Source organism: Oncorhynchus clarkii, chromosome 22 (genome assembly GCF_045791955.1).
Source record: "Oncorhynchus clarkii lewisi isolate Uvic-CL-2024 chromosome 22, UVic_Ocla_1.0, whole genome shotgun sequence".
Lineage (NCBI taxonomy): Eukaryota > Metazoa > Chordata > Actinopteri > Salmoniformes > Salmonidae > Oncorhynchus > Oncorhynchus clarkii.
In genome coordinates this window covers 51,717,804-51,734,735 of record NC_092168.1, presented here as the reverse complement: position 1 = coordinate 51,734,735, position 16,932 = coordinate 51,717,804, and the positions used below count along the sequence as shown (strand labels likewise).

Sequence of the window (16,932 nt, the reverse complement as noted above, 5' to 3'; positions counted from 1 at the left end):
CATCATCATCTAATAGTTTAGTCTGGTCATGGTACTACATCATCATCTAATAGTTTAGTCTGGTCATGGTACTACATCATCTAATAGTTTAGTCTGGTCATGGTACTACATCATCATCTAATAGATTAGTCTGGTCATGGTACTACATCATCTAATAGTTTAGTCTGGTCATGGTACTACATCATCATCTAATAGTTTAGTCTGGTCATGGTACTACATCATCATCTAATAGTTTAGTCTGGTCATGGTACTACATCATCATCTAATAGTTTAGTCTGGTCATGGTACTACATCATCAACATCTAATAGTTTAGTCTGGTCATGGTACTACATCATCTAATAGTTTAGTCTGGTCATGGTACTACATCAACATCTAATAGTTTAGTCTGGTCATGGTACTACATCATCATCTAATAGTTTAGTCTGGTCATGGTACTACATCATCATCATCTAATAGTTTAGTCTGGTCATGGTACTACATCATCATCTAATAGTTTAGTCTGGTCATGGTACTACATCATCATCATCTAATAGTTTAGTCTGGTCATGGTACTACATCATCATCTAATAGTTTAGTCTGGTCATGGTACTACATCATCATCATCTAATAGTTTAGTCTGGTCATGGTACTACATCATCATCATCTAATAGTTTAGTCTGGTCATGGTACTACATCATCATCATCTAATAGTTTAGTCTGGTCATGGTACTACATCAACATCATCTAATAGTTTAGTCTGGTCATGGTACTACATCATCATCTAATAGTTTAGTCTGGTCATGGTACTACATCATCATCATCTAATAGTTTAGTCTGGTCATGGTACTACATCATCATCTAATAGTTTAGTCTGGTCATGGTACTACATCATCATCATCTAATAGTTTAGTCTGGTCATGGTACTACATCATCTAATAGTTTAGTCTGGTCATGGTACTACATCATCATCTAATAGTTTAGTCTGGTCATGGTACTACATCATCATCATCTAATAGTTTAGTCTGGTCATGGTACTACATCATCTAATAGTTTAGTCTGGTCATGGTACTACATCATCATCATCTAATAGTTTAGTCTGGTCATGGTACTACATCATCATCTAATAGTTTAGTCTGGTCATGGTACTACATAATCATCATCTAATAGTTTAGTCTGGTCATGGTACTACATATCTAATAGTTTAGTCTGGTCATGGTACTACATCATCTAATAGTTTAGTCTGGTCATGGTACTACATCATCATCATCTAATAGTTTAGTCTGGTCATGGTACTACATCATCATCTAATAGTTTAGTCTGGTCATGGTACTACATCATCTAAAAGTTTAGTCTGGTCATGGTACTACATCATCATCTAATAGATTAGTCTGGTCATGGTACTACATCATCTAATAGTTTAGTCTGGTCATGGTACTACATCATCATCTAATAGTTTAGTCTGGTCATGGTACTACATCATCATCTAATAGTTTAGTCTGGTCATGGTACTACATCATCATCTAATAGTTTAGTCTGGTCATGGTACTACATCATCAACATCTAATAGTTTAGTCTGGTCATGGTACTACATCATCTAATAGTTTAGTCTGGTCATGGTACTACATCAACATCTAATAGTTTAGTCTGGTCATGGTACTACATCATCATCTAATAGTTTAGTCTGGTCATGGTACTACATCATCATCATCTAATAGTTTAGTCTGGTCATGGTACTACATCATCATCATCTAATAGTTTAGTCTGGTCATGGTACTACATCATCATCATCTAATAGTTTAGTCTGGTCATGGTACTACATCATCATCTAATAGTTTAGTCTGGTCATGGTACTACATCATCATCTAATAGTTTAGTCTGGTCATGGTACTACATCATCTAATAGTTTAGTCTGGTCATGGTACTACATCATCATCATCTAATAGTTTAGTCTGGTCATGGTACTACATCATCATCTAATAGTTTAGTCTGGTCATGGTACTACATCATCATCTTATAGTTTAGTCTGGTCATGGTACTACATCATCTAACAGTTTAGTCTGGTCATGGTACTACATCATCTAATAGTTTAGTCTGGTCATGGTACTACATCATCATCTAATAGTTTAGTCTGGTCATGGTACTACGTCATCATCTTATAGTTTAGTCTGGTCATGGTACTACATCATCATATAATAGTTTAGTCTGGTCATGGAACTACATCATCATCTAATAGTTTAGTCTGGTCATGGAAATACATCATCATCTAATAGTTTAGTCTGGTCATGGTACTACATTATCATCTTATAGTTTAGTCTGGTCATGGTACTACATCATCATATAATAGTTTAGTCTGGTCATGGAACTACATCATCATCTAATAGTTTAGTCTGGTCATGGAACTACATCATCATCTAATAGTTTAGTCTGGTCATGGTACTACATCATCATATAATAGTTTAGTCTGGTCATGGTACTACATCATCATCTAATAGTTTAGTCTGGTCATGGTACTACATCATCTAATAGTTTAGTCTGGTCATGGTACTACATCAACACCTAATAGTTTAGTCTGGTCATGGTACTACATCATCATCTAATAGTTTAGTCTGGTCATGGTACTACATCATCATCTAATAGTTTAGTCTGGTCATGGTACTACATCATCATCTAATAGTTTAGTCTGGTCATGGTACTACATCATCATCTAACAGTTTAGTCTGGTCATGGTACTACATCATCATCTAATAGTTTAGTCTGGTCATGGTACTACATCATCTAATAGTTTAGTCTGGTCATGGTACTACATCATCTAATAGTTTAGTCTGGTCATGGTACTACATCAACATCTAATAGTTTAGTCTGGTCATGGTACTACATCAACATCTAATAGTTTAGTCTGGTCATGGTACTACATCATCTAATAGTTTAGTCTGGTCATGGAACTACATCATCATCTAACAGTTTAGTCTGGTCATGGTACTACATCATCTAATAGTTTAGTCTGGTCATGGTACTACATCAACACCTAATAGTTTAGTCTGGTCATGGTACTACATAATCATCATCTAATAGTTTAGTCTGGTCATGGTACTACATCATCATCTAATAGTTTAGTCTGGTCATGGTACTACATCATCATCTAATAGTTTAGTCTGGTCATGGTACTACATCATCATCTAACAGTTTAGTCTGGTCATGGTACCACATCATCTAATAGTTTAGTCTGGTCATGGTACTACATCATCTAATAGTTTAGTCTGGTCATGGTACTACATCATCTAATAGTTTAGTCTGGTCATGGTACTACATCAACATCTAATAGTTTAGTCTGGTCATGGTACTACATCAACATCTAATAGTTTAGTCTGGTCATGGTACTACATCATCTAATAGTTTAGTCTGGTCATGGAACTACATCATCATCTAACAGTTTAGTCTGGTCATGGTACTATATCATCATCATCTAATAGTTTAGTCTGGTCATGGTACTACATCATCATCATCTAATAGTTTAGTCTGGTCATGGTACTACATCATCTAATAGTTTAGTCTGGTCATGGTACTACATCATCTAATAGTTTAGTCTGGTCATGGTACTACATCATCTAATAGTTTAGTCTGGTCATGGTACTACATCATCATCTAATAGTTTAGTCTGGTCATGGTACTACATCATCATCTAATAGTTTAGTCTGGTCATGGTACTACATCATCTAATAGTTTAGTCTGGTCATGGTACTACATCATCATCATCTAATAGTTTAGTCTGGTCATGGTACTACATCATCATCTAATAGTTTAGTCTGGTCATGGTACTACATCATCATCTAATAGTTTAGTCTGGTCATGGTACTACATCATCTAATAGTTTAGTCTGGTCATGGTACTACATCATCATCTAATAGATTAGTCTGGTCATGGTACTACATCATCTAATAGTTTAGTCTGGTCATGGTACTACATCATCATCTAATAGTTTAGTCTGGTCATGGTACTACATCATCATCTAATAGTTTAGTCTGGTCATGGTACTACATCATCATCTAATAGTTTAGTCTGGTCATGGTACTACATCATCAACATCTAATAGTTTAGTCTGGTCATGGTACTACATCATCTAATAGTTTAGTCTGGTCATGGTACTACATCAACATCTAATAGTTTAGTCTGGTCATGGTACTACATCATCATCTAATAGTTTAGTCTGGTCATGGTACTACATCATCATCATCTAATAGTTTAGTCTGGTCATGGTACTACATCATCATCTAATAGTTTAGTCTGGTCATGGTACTACATCATCATCATCTAATAGTTTAGTCTGGTCATGGTACTACATCATCATCTAATAGTTTAGTCTGGTCATGGTACTACATCATCATCATCTAATAGTTTAGTCTGGTCATGGTACTACATCATCATCATCTAATAGTTTAGTCTGGTCATGGTACTACATCATCATCATCTAATAGTTTAGTCTGGTCATGGTACTACATCAACATCATCTAATAGTTTAGTCTGGTCATGGTACTACATCATCATCTAATAGTTTAGTCTGGTCATGGTACTACATCATCATCATCTAATAGTTTAGTCTGGTCATGGTACTACATCATCATCTAATAGTTTAGTCTGGTCATGGTACTACATCATCATCATCTAATAGTTTAGTCTGGTCATGGTACTACATCATCTAATAGTTTAGTCTGGTCATGGTACTACATCATCATCTAATAGTTTAGTCTGGTCATGGTACTACATCATCATCATCTAATAGTTTAGTCTGGTCATGGTACTACATCATCTAATAGTTTAGTCTGGTCATGGTACTACATCATCATCATCTAATAGTTTAGTCTGGTCATGGTACTACATCATCATCTAATAGTTTAGTCTGGTCATGGTACTACATAATCATCATCTAATAGTTTAGTCTGGTCATGGTACTACATATCTAATAGTTTAGTCTGGTCATGGTACTACATCATCTAATAGTTTAGTCTGGTCATGGTACTACATCATCATCATCTAATAGTTTAGTCTGGTCATGGTACTACATCATCATCTAATAGTTTAGTCTGGTCATGGTACTACATCATCATCTAATAGTTTAGTCTGGTCATGGTACTACATCATCTAATAGTTTAGTCTGGTCATGGTACTACATCATCATCTAATAGATTAGTCTGGTCATGGTACTACATCATCTAATAGTTTAGTCTGGTCATGGTACTACATCATCATCTAATAGTTTAGTCTGGTCATGGTACTACATCATCATCTAATAGTTTAGTCTGGTCATGGTACTACATCATCATCTAATAGTTTAGTCTGGTCATGGTACTACATCATCAACATCTAATAGTTTAGTCTGGTCATGGTACTACATCATCTAATAGTTTAGTCTGGTCATGGTACTACATCAACATCTAATAGTTTAGTCTGGTCATGGTACTACATCATCATCTAATAGTTTAGTCTGGTCATGGTACTACATCATCATCATCTAATAGTTTAGTCTGGTCATGGTACTACATCATCATCTAATAGTTTAGTCTGGTCATGGTACTACATCATCATCATCTAATAGTTTAGTCTGGTCATGGTACTACATCATCATCTAATAGTTTAGTCTGGTCATGGTACTACATCATCATCATCTAATAGTTTAGTCTGGTCATGGTACTACATCATCTAATAGTTTAGTCTGGTCATGGTACTACATCATCATCTAATAGTTTAGTCTGGTCATGGTACTACATCATCATCATCTAATAGTTTAGTCTGGTCATGGTACTACATCATCATCTAATAGTTTAGTCTGGTCATGGTACTACATCATCATCATCTAATAGTTTAGTCTGGTCATGGTACTACATCATCATCATCTAATAGTTTAGTCTGGTCATGGTACTACATCATCATCATCTAATAGTTTAGTCTGGTCATGGTACTACATCATCATCATCTAATAGTTTAGTCTGGTCATGGTACTACATCATCATCATCTAATAGTTTAGTCTGGTCATGGTACTACATCATCATCATCTAATAGTTTAGTCTGGTCATGGTACTACATCATCATCTAATAGTTTAGTCTGGTCGAGGTAATACATCATCATCTAATAGTTTAGTCTGGTCATGGTACTACATCAACATCTAATAGTTTAGTCTGGTCATGGTACTACATCATCATCATCTAATAGTTTAGTCTGGTCATGGTACTACATCAACATCTAATAGTTTAGTCTGGTCATGGTACTACATCATCAACATCTAATAGTTTAGTCTGGTCATGGTACTACATCATCTAATAGTTTAGTCTGGTCATGGTACTACATCATCATCTAATAGTTTAGTCTGGTCATGGTACTACATCATCATCTAATAGTTTAGTCTGGTCATGGTACTACATCAACATCTAATATATGAAGTTGTAAAAACGACTTCTCACCAGAGGGCCTCTTGGTTCAAATCTCCTCTGCCGACTAAAAGCTTGGGATATGTTGACGTCTGAGCGGAGAACAAAAGAAGGGGCCTTTTAAAAACGATGTGCTGGCAACTATGTAACAACTCCTCTCTGTTCCTCAACTCTGTTACAACACCTCTCTGTTCCTGTTCCTCAACTCTGTTACAACACCTCTCTGTTCCTGTTCCTCGAATCTGTTACAACACCTCTCTGTTCCTGTTCCTCAACTCTGTTACAACACCTCTCTGTTCCTGTTCCTCAACTCTGTTACAACACCTCTCTGCTCCTGTTCCTCAACTCTGTTACAACACCTCTCTGTTCCTGTTCCTCAACTCTGCTACAACACCTCTCTGTTCCTGTTCCTCGACTCTGCTACCACACCTCTCTTCTCCTGTTCCTCAACTCTGTTACAACACCTCTCTGCTCCTGTTCCTCAACTCTGTTACAACACCTCTCTGTTCCTGTTCCTCAACTCTGTTACAACACCTCTCTGCTCCTGTTCCTCGACTCTGCTACCACACCTCTCTTCTCCTGTTCCTCAACTCTGCTACCACACCTCTCTGCTCCTGTTCCTCAACTCTGTTACAACACCTCTCTGTTCCTGTTCCTCAACTCTGTTACAACACCTCTCTTTTCCTCAACTCTGTTACAACACCTCTCTATTCCTGTTCCTCAACTCTGTTACAACACCTCTCTGCTCCTGTTCCTCGACTCTGTTACAACACCTCTCTGTTCCTCAACTCTGTTACAACACCTCTCTGTTCCTGTTCCTCAACTCTGCTACAACACCTCTCTGTTCCTGTTCCTCAACTCTGTTACAACACCTCTGTTCCTCAACTCTGTTACAACACCTCTCTGTTCCTGTTCCTCAACTCTGCTACAACACCTCTCTGCTCCTGTTCCTCAACTCTGCTACAACACCTCTCTGTTCCTCAACTCTGTTACAACACCTCTCTGCTCCTGTTCCTCAACTCTGTTACAACACCTCTCTGTTCCTGTTCCTCAACTCTGTTACAACACCTCTCTGTTCCTGTTCCTCAACTCTGCTACAACACCTCTCTGTTCCTGTTCCTCAACTCTGCTACAACATCTCTCTGTTCCTGTTCCTCGACTCTGTTACAACACCTCTCTGCTCCTGTTCCTCGACTCTGTTACAACACCTCTCTGTTCCTGTTCCTCAACTCTGTTACAACACCTCTCTGTTCCTCAACTCTGTTACAACACCTCTCTGTTCCTCAACTCTGTTACAACACCTCTCTGCTCCTCGACTCCCTGCCTGTCCTGTTCCTACCTGTCCTGTTCCTACCTGTCCTGTTCCTACCTGACCTGTTCCTGCCTGTCCTGTTCCTGCTTGTCCTGTTCCTACCTGTCCTGTTCCTACCTGTCCTGTTCCTACCTGTCCTGTTCCTGCCTGTCCTGTTTCTGCCTCTCCTGTTCCTACCTGTCCTGTTTTCCTACCTGTCCTGTTCCTGCCTGTCCTGTTCCTACCTGTCCTGTTCCTACCTGTCCTGTTCCTACCTGTCCTGTTCCTGCCTGTCCTGTTCCTGCTTGTCCTGTTCCTACCTGTCCTGTTCCTACCTGTCCTGTTCCTACCTGTCCTGTTCCTGCCTGTCCTGTTTCTGCCTCTCCTGTTCCTACCTGTCCTGTTTTCCTACCTGTCCTGTTCCTGCCTGTCCTGTTCCTACCTGTCCTGTTCCTACCTGTCCTGTTCCTACCTGTCCTGTTCCTACCTGTCCTGTTCCTGCCTGTCCTGTTCCTGCCTGTCCTGTTCCTACCTGTCCTGTCCCTACCTGTCCTGTTCCTGCCTGTCCTGTTCCTACCTGTCCTGTTCCTACCTGTCCCAAAGTCTATAGTGGCGTACATTCCCTCCAGGGTCCCGCAGGTCATTTCCCGGTCCGTGTTCCCGTCGGTTGTGAAGAGAACAGTTTTGTCCCCCAGGAAGAACTGGAACAGGGTCCTCAGATGCCGCATGTAGTTGTAGTCACACGTATAGTAGCTCCCATACTCATTCTCTACCTGGTGGAGTCACAGGAAGGAACGAAAAGAACCGGATCAAGGATTCATTCCTGAGCACAATGACTCTACAGTTGAAGTCGGAAGTTTACATACACTTAGGTTGGAGATTGAAACTCGTTTTTCAACCACTCCACACATTTCTTGTTAAACTATAGTTTTGGCAAGTCGGTTAGGGCATGACACAAGTAATATTTCCAACAATTGTTTGCAACTTCACATGGGGACAAATATACTTAAATGTCCTCTGGTCTGATGAAACAGGAATAGAACTGTTTGGCCATAATGACCATCGTTATGTTTGGAGGAAAAAGGGGGAGGCTTGCAAGCTGAAGAATACCATCCCAACTGTGAAGCACGGGGGTGGCAGCATCATGTTGTGGGGATGCTTTGCTGCAGGAGGGTCTGGTGCACTTCACAAAATAGATGGCATCATGAGGTAGGACAATTATGTGGATATATTGAAGAAACATCTCAAGACATCAGTCAGGAAGTTAAAGCTTGGTCACAAATGGGTCTTCCAAATGGACAATGAACCCAAGCATACTTCCAAAGTTGTGGCGAAATGGCTTAAGGACAACAAAGTCAAGGTATTGGAGTGACCATCAAAGCCCTGACCTGAATCTCATAGAACATCTGTGGGCAGAGCTGAAAAAGCGTGTGCGAGCAAGGAGGCCCACAAACCTAACTCTGTTACACCAGCTCTGTCAGGAAGAATGGGCCAAAATTCACCCAACTCATTGTGGGAAGTTTGTGGAAGGCTACCCAAGCTAAACAATTTAAAGGCAATGCTACCAAATACTAATTGAGTGTATGTATGTATGTAAACTTCTGACCCACTGGGAATGTGAGGAAAGAAATAAAAGCTGAAATAAATCACTCTACTATTATTCTGACATTTCACATTTTTTAAATAAAGTGGTGATCCTAACTGACCTAAAACAGGGAATTTTTACTAGGATTAAATATCAGGAATTGTGAAAAACTGAGTTTGAAATGTATTTGGCTAAGGTGTATGTAAACTTGAGACTTCAACTGTACCTGCACAGTGATAATGTTCCCTCCGTTTGTATACAACCATCTCCTCATCTTTGGGAGCAGCACTGCCATCCAGGTGTTCACTGCCTCCAGGTAGTCTGGATCAAAGACACAAGCAGCCAACCAGAACACTGGATTAAGCACTGATTAAACACAAGCAGCCAACCAGAACTCCGGATTAAGCACTGATTAAACACAAGCAGCCAACCAGAACACTGGATTACGCACTGATTAAACACAAGCAGCCAACCAGAACACTGGATTAAGCACTGATTAAACACAAGCAGCCAACCAGAACACTGGATTAAGCACTGATTAAACACAAGCAGCCAACCAGAACTCTGGATTAAGCACTGATTAAACACAAGCAGCCAACCAGAACTCTGGATTAAGCACTGATTAAACACAAGCAGCCAACCAGAACACTGGATTCCTCATATGTGTAAAAGGGATGGTACTGGCAGTATGGTTTTATGATACCTGTGTTCCAGGATTGTACTGGCAGTATGGTTTTATGATACCTGTATCTGCTGAGCGAAGTACAATGTTTGGTTTCTGGAGCAACCAAGCTGGTAAACCACCCTGAAAGAGACAGAAACTTAATGAACTTCTGTCTACAAGCATGACTCAGATATTTCTGTCAGCTGACACACTGTGAGAGAAAGGGGAAGAGGAGAGTCAAAACAACATCTGTTACTCAGTGGTGCATGACACCAAAACATCCCTCCTCTTTCTGACTCTTTAGTGTCCATCCCTCTCTCTATACAGTCCCCCAGGTGAGAATAGGACTTCCATCCCTCTCTACAGTCCCCCAGGTGAGAATAGGACTTCCATCCCTCTCTCTACAGTCCCCCAGGTGAGAATAGGACTTCCATCCCTCCCTCTACAGTCCCCCAGGTGAGAATAGGACTTCCATCCCTCTCTACAGTCCCCCAGGTGAGAATAGGACTTCCCTCTCTCTCTCTACAGTCCCCCAGGTGAGAATAGGACTTCCATCCCTCGCTACAGTCCCCCAGGTGAGAATAGGACTTCCATCCCTCTCTCTACAGTCCCCCAGGTGAGAATAGGACTTCCATCCCTCTCTACAGTCCCCCAGGTGAGAATAGGACTTCCATCCCTCTCTCTACAGTCCCCCGGGTGAGAATAGGACTTCCATCCCTCTCTCTCTCTCTACAGTCCCCCAGGTGAGAATAGGACTTCCATCCCTCTCTCTCTCTACAGTCCCCCAGGTGAGAATAGGACTTCCATCCCTCTCTACAGTCCCCCAGGTGAGAATAGGACTTCCATCCCTCCCTCTCTACAGTCCCCCAGGTGAGAATAGGACTTCCATCCCTCTCTCTCTACAGTCCCCCAGGTGAGAATAGGACTTCCATCCCTCTCTCTCTCTACAGTCCCCCAGGTGAGAATAGGACTTCCATCCCTCTCTCTCTCTACAGTCCCCCAGGTGAGAATAGGACTTCCATCCCTCTCTCTACAGTCCCCCAGGTGAGAATAGGACTTCCATCCCTCTCTCTACAGTCCCCCAGGTGAGAATAGGACTTCCATCCCTCTCTCTCTCTACAGTCCCCCAGGTGAGAATAGGACTTCCATCCCTCTCTACAGTCCCCCAGGTGAGAATAGGACTTCCATCCCTCCCTCTCTCTCTACAGTCCCCCAGGTGAGAATAGGACTTCCATCCCTCTCTCTCTACGGTCCCCCAGGTGAGAATAGGACTTCCCTCTCTCTCTCTACGGTCCCCCAGGTGAGAATAGGACTTCCATCCCTCTCTCTACAGTCCCCCAGGTGAGGATAGGACTTCCATCCCTCTCTCTCTCTACAGTCCCCCAGGTGAGAATAGGACTTCCATCCCTCTCTACAGTCCCCCAGGTGAGAATAGGACTTCCATCCCTCTCTCTCTCTACAGTCCCCCAGGTGAGAATAGGACTTCCATCCCTCCCTCTCTCTCTACAGTCCCCCAGGTGAGAATAGGACTTCCATCCCTCTCTCTCTCTACAGTCCCCCAGGTGAGAATAGGACTTCCATCCCTCTCTCTCTACAGTCCCCCAGGTGAGAATAGGAATTCCATCCCTCTCTACAGTCCCCCAGGTGAGAATAGGACTTCCATCCCTCCCTCTCTACAGTCCCCCAGGTGAGAATAGGACAACCATCCCTCCCTCTCTCTCTACAGTCCCCCAGGTGAGAATAGGACTTCCATCCCTCTCTCTCTCTACAGTCCCCCAGGTGAGAATAGGACTTCCATCCCTCTCTCTCTCTACAGTCCCCCAGGTGAGAATAGGACTTCCATCCCTCCCTCTACAGTCCCCCAGGTGAGAATAGGACTTCCATCCCTCTCTCTACAGTCCCCCAGGTGAGAATAGGACTTCCATCCCTCTCTCTACAGTCCCCCAGGTGAGAATAGGACTTCCATCCCTCTCTCTCTCTACAGTCCCCCAGGTGAGAATAGGACTTCCATCCCTCTCTCTCTACAGTCCCCCAGGTGAGAATAGGACTTCCATCCCTCCCTCTCTACAGTCCCCCAGGTGAGAATAGGACTTCCATCCCTCTCTCTCTACAGTCCCCCAGGTGAGAATAGGACTTCCATCCCTCTCTCTCTCTACAGTCCCCCAGGTGAGAATAGGACTTCCATCCCTCTCTCTCTCTACAGTCCCCCAGGTGAGAATAGGACTTCCATCCCTCTCTCTCTCTACAGTCCCCCAGGTGAGAATAGGACTTCCATCCCTCTCTCTCTCTACAGTCCCCCAGGTGAGAATAGGACTTCCATCCCTCTCTCTACAGTCCCCCAGGTGAGAATAAGACTTCCATCCCTCTCTCTACAGTCCCCCAGGTGAGAATAGGACTTCCATCCCTCTCTCTCTCTACAGTCCCCCAGGTGAGAATAGGACTTCCATCCCTCTCTCTCTCTACAGTCCCCCAGGTGAGAATAGGACTTCCATCCCTATCTCTACAGTCCCCCAGGTGAGAATAGGACTTCCATCCCTCTCTCTCTCTACAGTCCCCCAGGTGAGAATAGGACTTCCATCCCTCTCTCTCTCTACAGTCCCCCAGGTGAGAATAGGACTTCCATCCCTCTCTACAGTCCCCCAGGTGAGAATAGGACTTCCATCCCTCCCTCTCTCTCTACAGTCCCCCAGGTGAGAATAGGACTTCCATCCCTCTCTCTCTACGGTCCCCCAGGTGAGAATAGGACTTCCCTCTCTCTCTCTACGGTCCCCCAGGTGAGAATAGGACTTCCATCCCTCTCTCTACAGTCCCCCAGGTGAGGATAGGACTTCCATCCCTCTCTCTCTCTACAGTCCCCCAGGTGAGAATAGGACTTCCATCCCCCAGGTGAGAATAGGACTTCCATCCCTCTCTACAGTCCCCCAGGTGAGAATAGGACTTCCATCCCTCTCTCTCTTTACAGTCCCCCAGGTGAGAATAGGACTTCCATCCCTCCCTCTCTCTCTACAGTCCCCCAGGTGAGAATAGGACTTCCATCCCTCTCTCTCTCTACAGTCCCCCAGGTGAGAATAGGACTTCCATCCCTCTCTCTCTACAGTCCCCCAGGTGAGAATAGGAATTCCATCCCTCTCTACAGTCCCCCAGGTGAGAATAGGACTTCCATCCCTCCCTCTCTACAGTCCCCCAGGTGAGAATAGGACAACCATCCCTCCCTCTCTCTCTACAGTCCCCCAGGTGAGAATAGGACTTCCATCCCTCTCTCTCTCTACAGTCCCCCAGGTGAGAATAGGACTTCCATCCCTCTCTCTCTCTACAGTCCCCCAGGTGAGAATAGGACTTCCATCCCTCCCTCTACAGTCCCCCAGGTGAGAATAGGACTTCCATCCCTCTCTCTACAGTCCCCCAGGTGAGAATAGGACTTCCATCCCTCTCTCTACAGTCCCCCAGGTGAGAATAGGACTTCCATCCCTCTCTCTCTCTAAAGTCCCCCAGGTGAGAATAGGACTTCCATCCCTCTCTACAGTCCCCCAGGTGAGAATAGGACTTCCATCCCTCCCTCTCTACAGTCCCCCAGGTGAGAATAGGACTTCCATCCCTCTCTCTCTACAGTCCCCCAGGTGAGAATAGGACTTCCATCCCTCTCTCTCTCTACAGTCCCCCAGGTGAGAATAGGACTTCCATCCCTCTCTCTCTCTACAGTCCCCCAGGTGAGAATAGGACTTCCATCCCTCTCTCTACAGTCCCCCAGGTGAGAATAGGACTTCCATCCCTCTCTCTACAGTCCCCCAGGTGAGAATAGGACTTCCATCCCTCTCTCTCTCTACAGTCCCCCAGGTGAGAATAGGACTTCCATCCCTCTCTACAGTCCCCCAGGTGAGAATAGGACTTCCATCCCTCCCTCTCTCTCTACAGTCCCCCAGGTGAGAATAGGACTTCCATCCCTCTCTCTCTACGGTCCCCCAGGTGAGAATAGGACTTCCCTCTCTCTCTCTACGGTCCCCCAGGTGAGAATAGGACTTCCATCCCTCTCTCTACAGTCCCCCAGGTGAGGATAGGACTTCCATCCCTCTCTCTCTCTACAGTCCCCCAGGTGAGAATAGGACTTCCATCCCTCTCTACAGTCCCCCAGGTGAGAATAGGACTTCCATCCCTCTCTCTCTTTACAGTCCCCCAGGTGAGAATAGGACTTCCATCCCTCCCTCTCTCTCTACAGTCCCCCAGGTGAGAATAGGACTTCCATCCCTCTCTCTCTCTACAGTCCCCCAGGTGAGAATAGGACTTCCATCCCTCTCTCTCTACAGTCCCCCAGGTGAGAATAGGACTTCCATCCCTCTCTACAGTCCCCCAGGTGAGAATAGGACTTCCATCCCTCCCTCTCTACAGTCCCCCAGGTGAGAATAGGACAACCATCCCTCCCTCTCTCTCTACAGTCCCCCAGTCCCCCAGTACTACCAAGAATATGTTTTTCGCGACGCGGATCCTGTGTTCTGCCCTACAAACAGGACAACTGAGTGGATTCCATGCAGCGACCCCAAAAAAAACAACTCCGAAAAAGAGGGAAACGAGGCGGTCTTCTGGTCAGACTCCGGAGACGGGCACATCGTGCACCACTCCCTAGCATTCTTCTTGCCAATGTCCAGTCTCTTGACAACAAGGTTGATGAAATCCGAGCAAGGGTAGCATTCCAGAGGGACATCAGAGACTGTAACGTTCTTTGCTTCACGGAAACGTGGCTCACTGGAGAGACTCTATCCGAAGCGGTGCAGCCAACGGGTTTCTCCACACATCGCGCAGACAGAAACAAACAACTTTCTGGTAAGAAGAGGGGTGGCGGCGTATGCCTTATGACTAACGTGACATGGTGTGATGAAAGAAACATACAGGAACTCAAATCCTTCTGTTCACCTGATTTAGAATTCCTCACAATCAAATGTAGACCGCATTTATTATTATTATTTATTATTATTTATTTATTTAACTCTTTGCAAACTGGAAAACATTCATCCGGAGGCTGCATTCATTGTAGCTGGGGATTTTAACAAGGCTAATCTGAAAACAAGACTCCCTAAATTTTATCAGCATATCGATTGCGCAACCAGGGGTGGAAAGACGTTGGATCATTGTTACTCTAACTTCCGCGACGCATATAAGGCCCTGCCCCGCCCCCCTTTCGGAAAAGCTGACCACGACTCCATTTTGTTGATCCCTGCCTACAGACAGAAACTAAAACAAGAGGCTCCCACGCTGAGGTCTGTCCAACGCTGGTCCGACCAAGCTGACTCCACACTCCAAGACTGCTTCCACCACGTGGACTGGGACATGTTTCGTATTGCGTCAGACAACAACATTGACGAATACGCTGATTCGGTGTGTGAGTTCATTAGAACGTGCATTGAAGATGTCGTTCCCATAGCAACGATTAAAACATTCCCTAACCAGAAACCGTGGATTGATGGCAGCATTCGCGTGAAACTGAAAGCGCGAACCACTGCTTTTAATCAGGGGAAGGTGTCTGGTAACATGACCGAATACAAACAGTGCAGCTATTCCCTCCGCAAGGCTATCAAACAAGCTAAGCGTCAGTACAGAGACAAAGTAGAATCTCAATTCAACGGCTCAGACACAAGAGGCATGTGGCAGGGTCTACAGTCAATCACGGACTACAGGAAGAAATCCAGCCCAGTCACGGACCAGGATGTCCTGCTCCCAGGCAGACTAAACAACTTTTTTGCCCGCTTTGAGGACAATACAGTGCCACTGACACGGCCGGCAACGAAAACATGCGGTCTCTCCTTCACTGCAGCCGAGGTGAGTAAGACATTTAAACGTGTTAACCCTCGCAAGGCTGCAGGCCCAGACGGCATCCCCAGCCGCGCCCTCAGAGCATGCGCAGACCAGCTGGCCGGTGTGTTTACGGACATATTCAATCAATCCCTATACCAGTCTGCTGTTCCCACATGCTTCAAGAGGGCCACCATTGTTCCTGTTCCCAAGAAAGCTAAGGTAACTGAGTTAAACGACTACCGCCCCGTAGCACTCACTTCCGTCATCATGAAGTGCTTTGAGAGACTAGTCAAGGACCATATCACCTCCACCCTACCTGACACCCTAGACCCACTCCAATTTGCTTACCGCCCAAATAGGTCCACAGACGATGCAATCTCAACCACACTGCACACTGCCCTAACCCATCTGGACAAGAGGAATACCTATGTGAGAATGCTGTTCATTGACTACAGCTCGGCATTCAACACCATAGTACCCTCCAAGCTCGTCATCAAGCTCGAGACCCTGGGTCTCGACCCCGCCCTGTGCAACTGGGTACTGGACTTCCTGACGGGCCGCCCCCAGGTGGTGAGGGTAGGCAACAACATCTCCTCCCCGCTGATCCTCAACACTGGGGCCCCACAAGGGTGCGTTCTGAGCCCTCTCCTGTACTCCCTGTTCACCCACGACTGCGTGGCCACGCACGCCTCCAACTCAATCATCAAGTTTGCGGACGACACAACAGTGGTAGGCTTGATTACCAACAACGACGAGACGGCCTACAGGGAGGAGGTGAGGGCCCTCGGAGTGTGGTGTCAGGAAAATAACCTCACACTCAACGTCAACAAAACTAAGGAGATGATTGTGGACTTCAGGAAACAGCAGAGGGAACACCCCCCTATCCACATCGATGGAACAGTAGTGGAGAGGGTAGCAAGTTTTAAGTTCCTCGGCATACACATCACAGACAAACTGAATTGGTCCACTCACACAGACAGCATTGTGAAGAAGGCGCAGCAGCGCCTCTTCAACCTCAGGAGGCTGAAGAAATTTGGCTTGTCACCAAAAGCACTCACAAACTTCTACAGATGCACAATCGAGAGCATCCTGGCGGGCTGTATCACCGCCTGGTACGGCAACTGCTCCGCCCTCAACCGTAAGGCTCTCCAGAGGGTGGTGAGGTCTGCACAACGCATCACCGGGGTCAAACTACCTGCCCTCCAGG

At 44.6% G+C, this 16,932-nt stretch overlaps 1 protein-coding gene across 1 annotated transcript in view; it reads right to left on the bottom strand.

The window, feature by feature from the left end:
- LOC139381010 (galactosidase, beta 1-like) overlaps positions 1 to 16,932 on the bottom strand; it is a 96,715-nt gene that overhangs the window by 63,715 nt on the left and 16,068 nt on the right. The window contains exons 4-7 of the mRNA XM_071124239.1: positions 10,022 to 10,082; positions 9,504 to 9,598; positions 8,285 to 8,465; positions 6,435 to 6,493 (exon numbers count right to left, since the gene is read on the bottom strand). Of these exons, the coding sequence (XP_070980340.1) occupies positions 6,435 to 6,493; positions 8,285 to 8,465; positions 9,504 to 9,598; positions 10,022 to 10,082 (396 nt within the window). The remainder of the gene's footprint in view (positions 1 to 6,434; positions 6,494 to 8,284; positions 8,466 to 9,503; positions 9,599 to 10,021; positions 10,083 to 16,932) is intronic.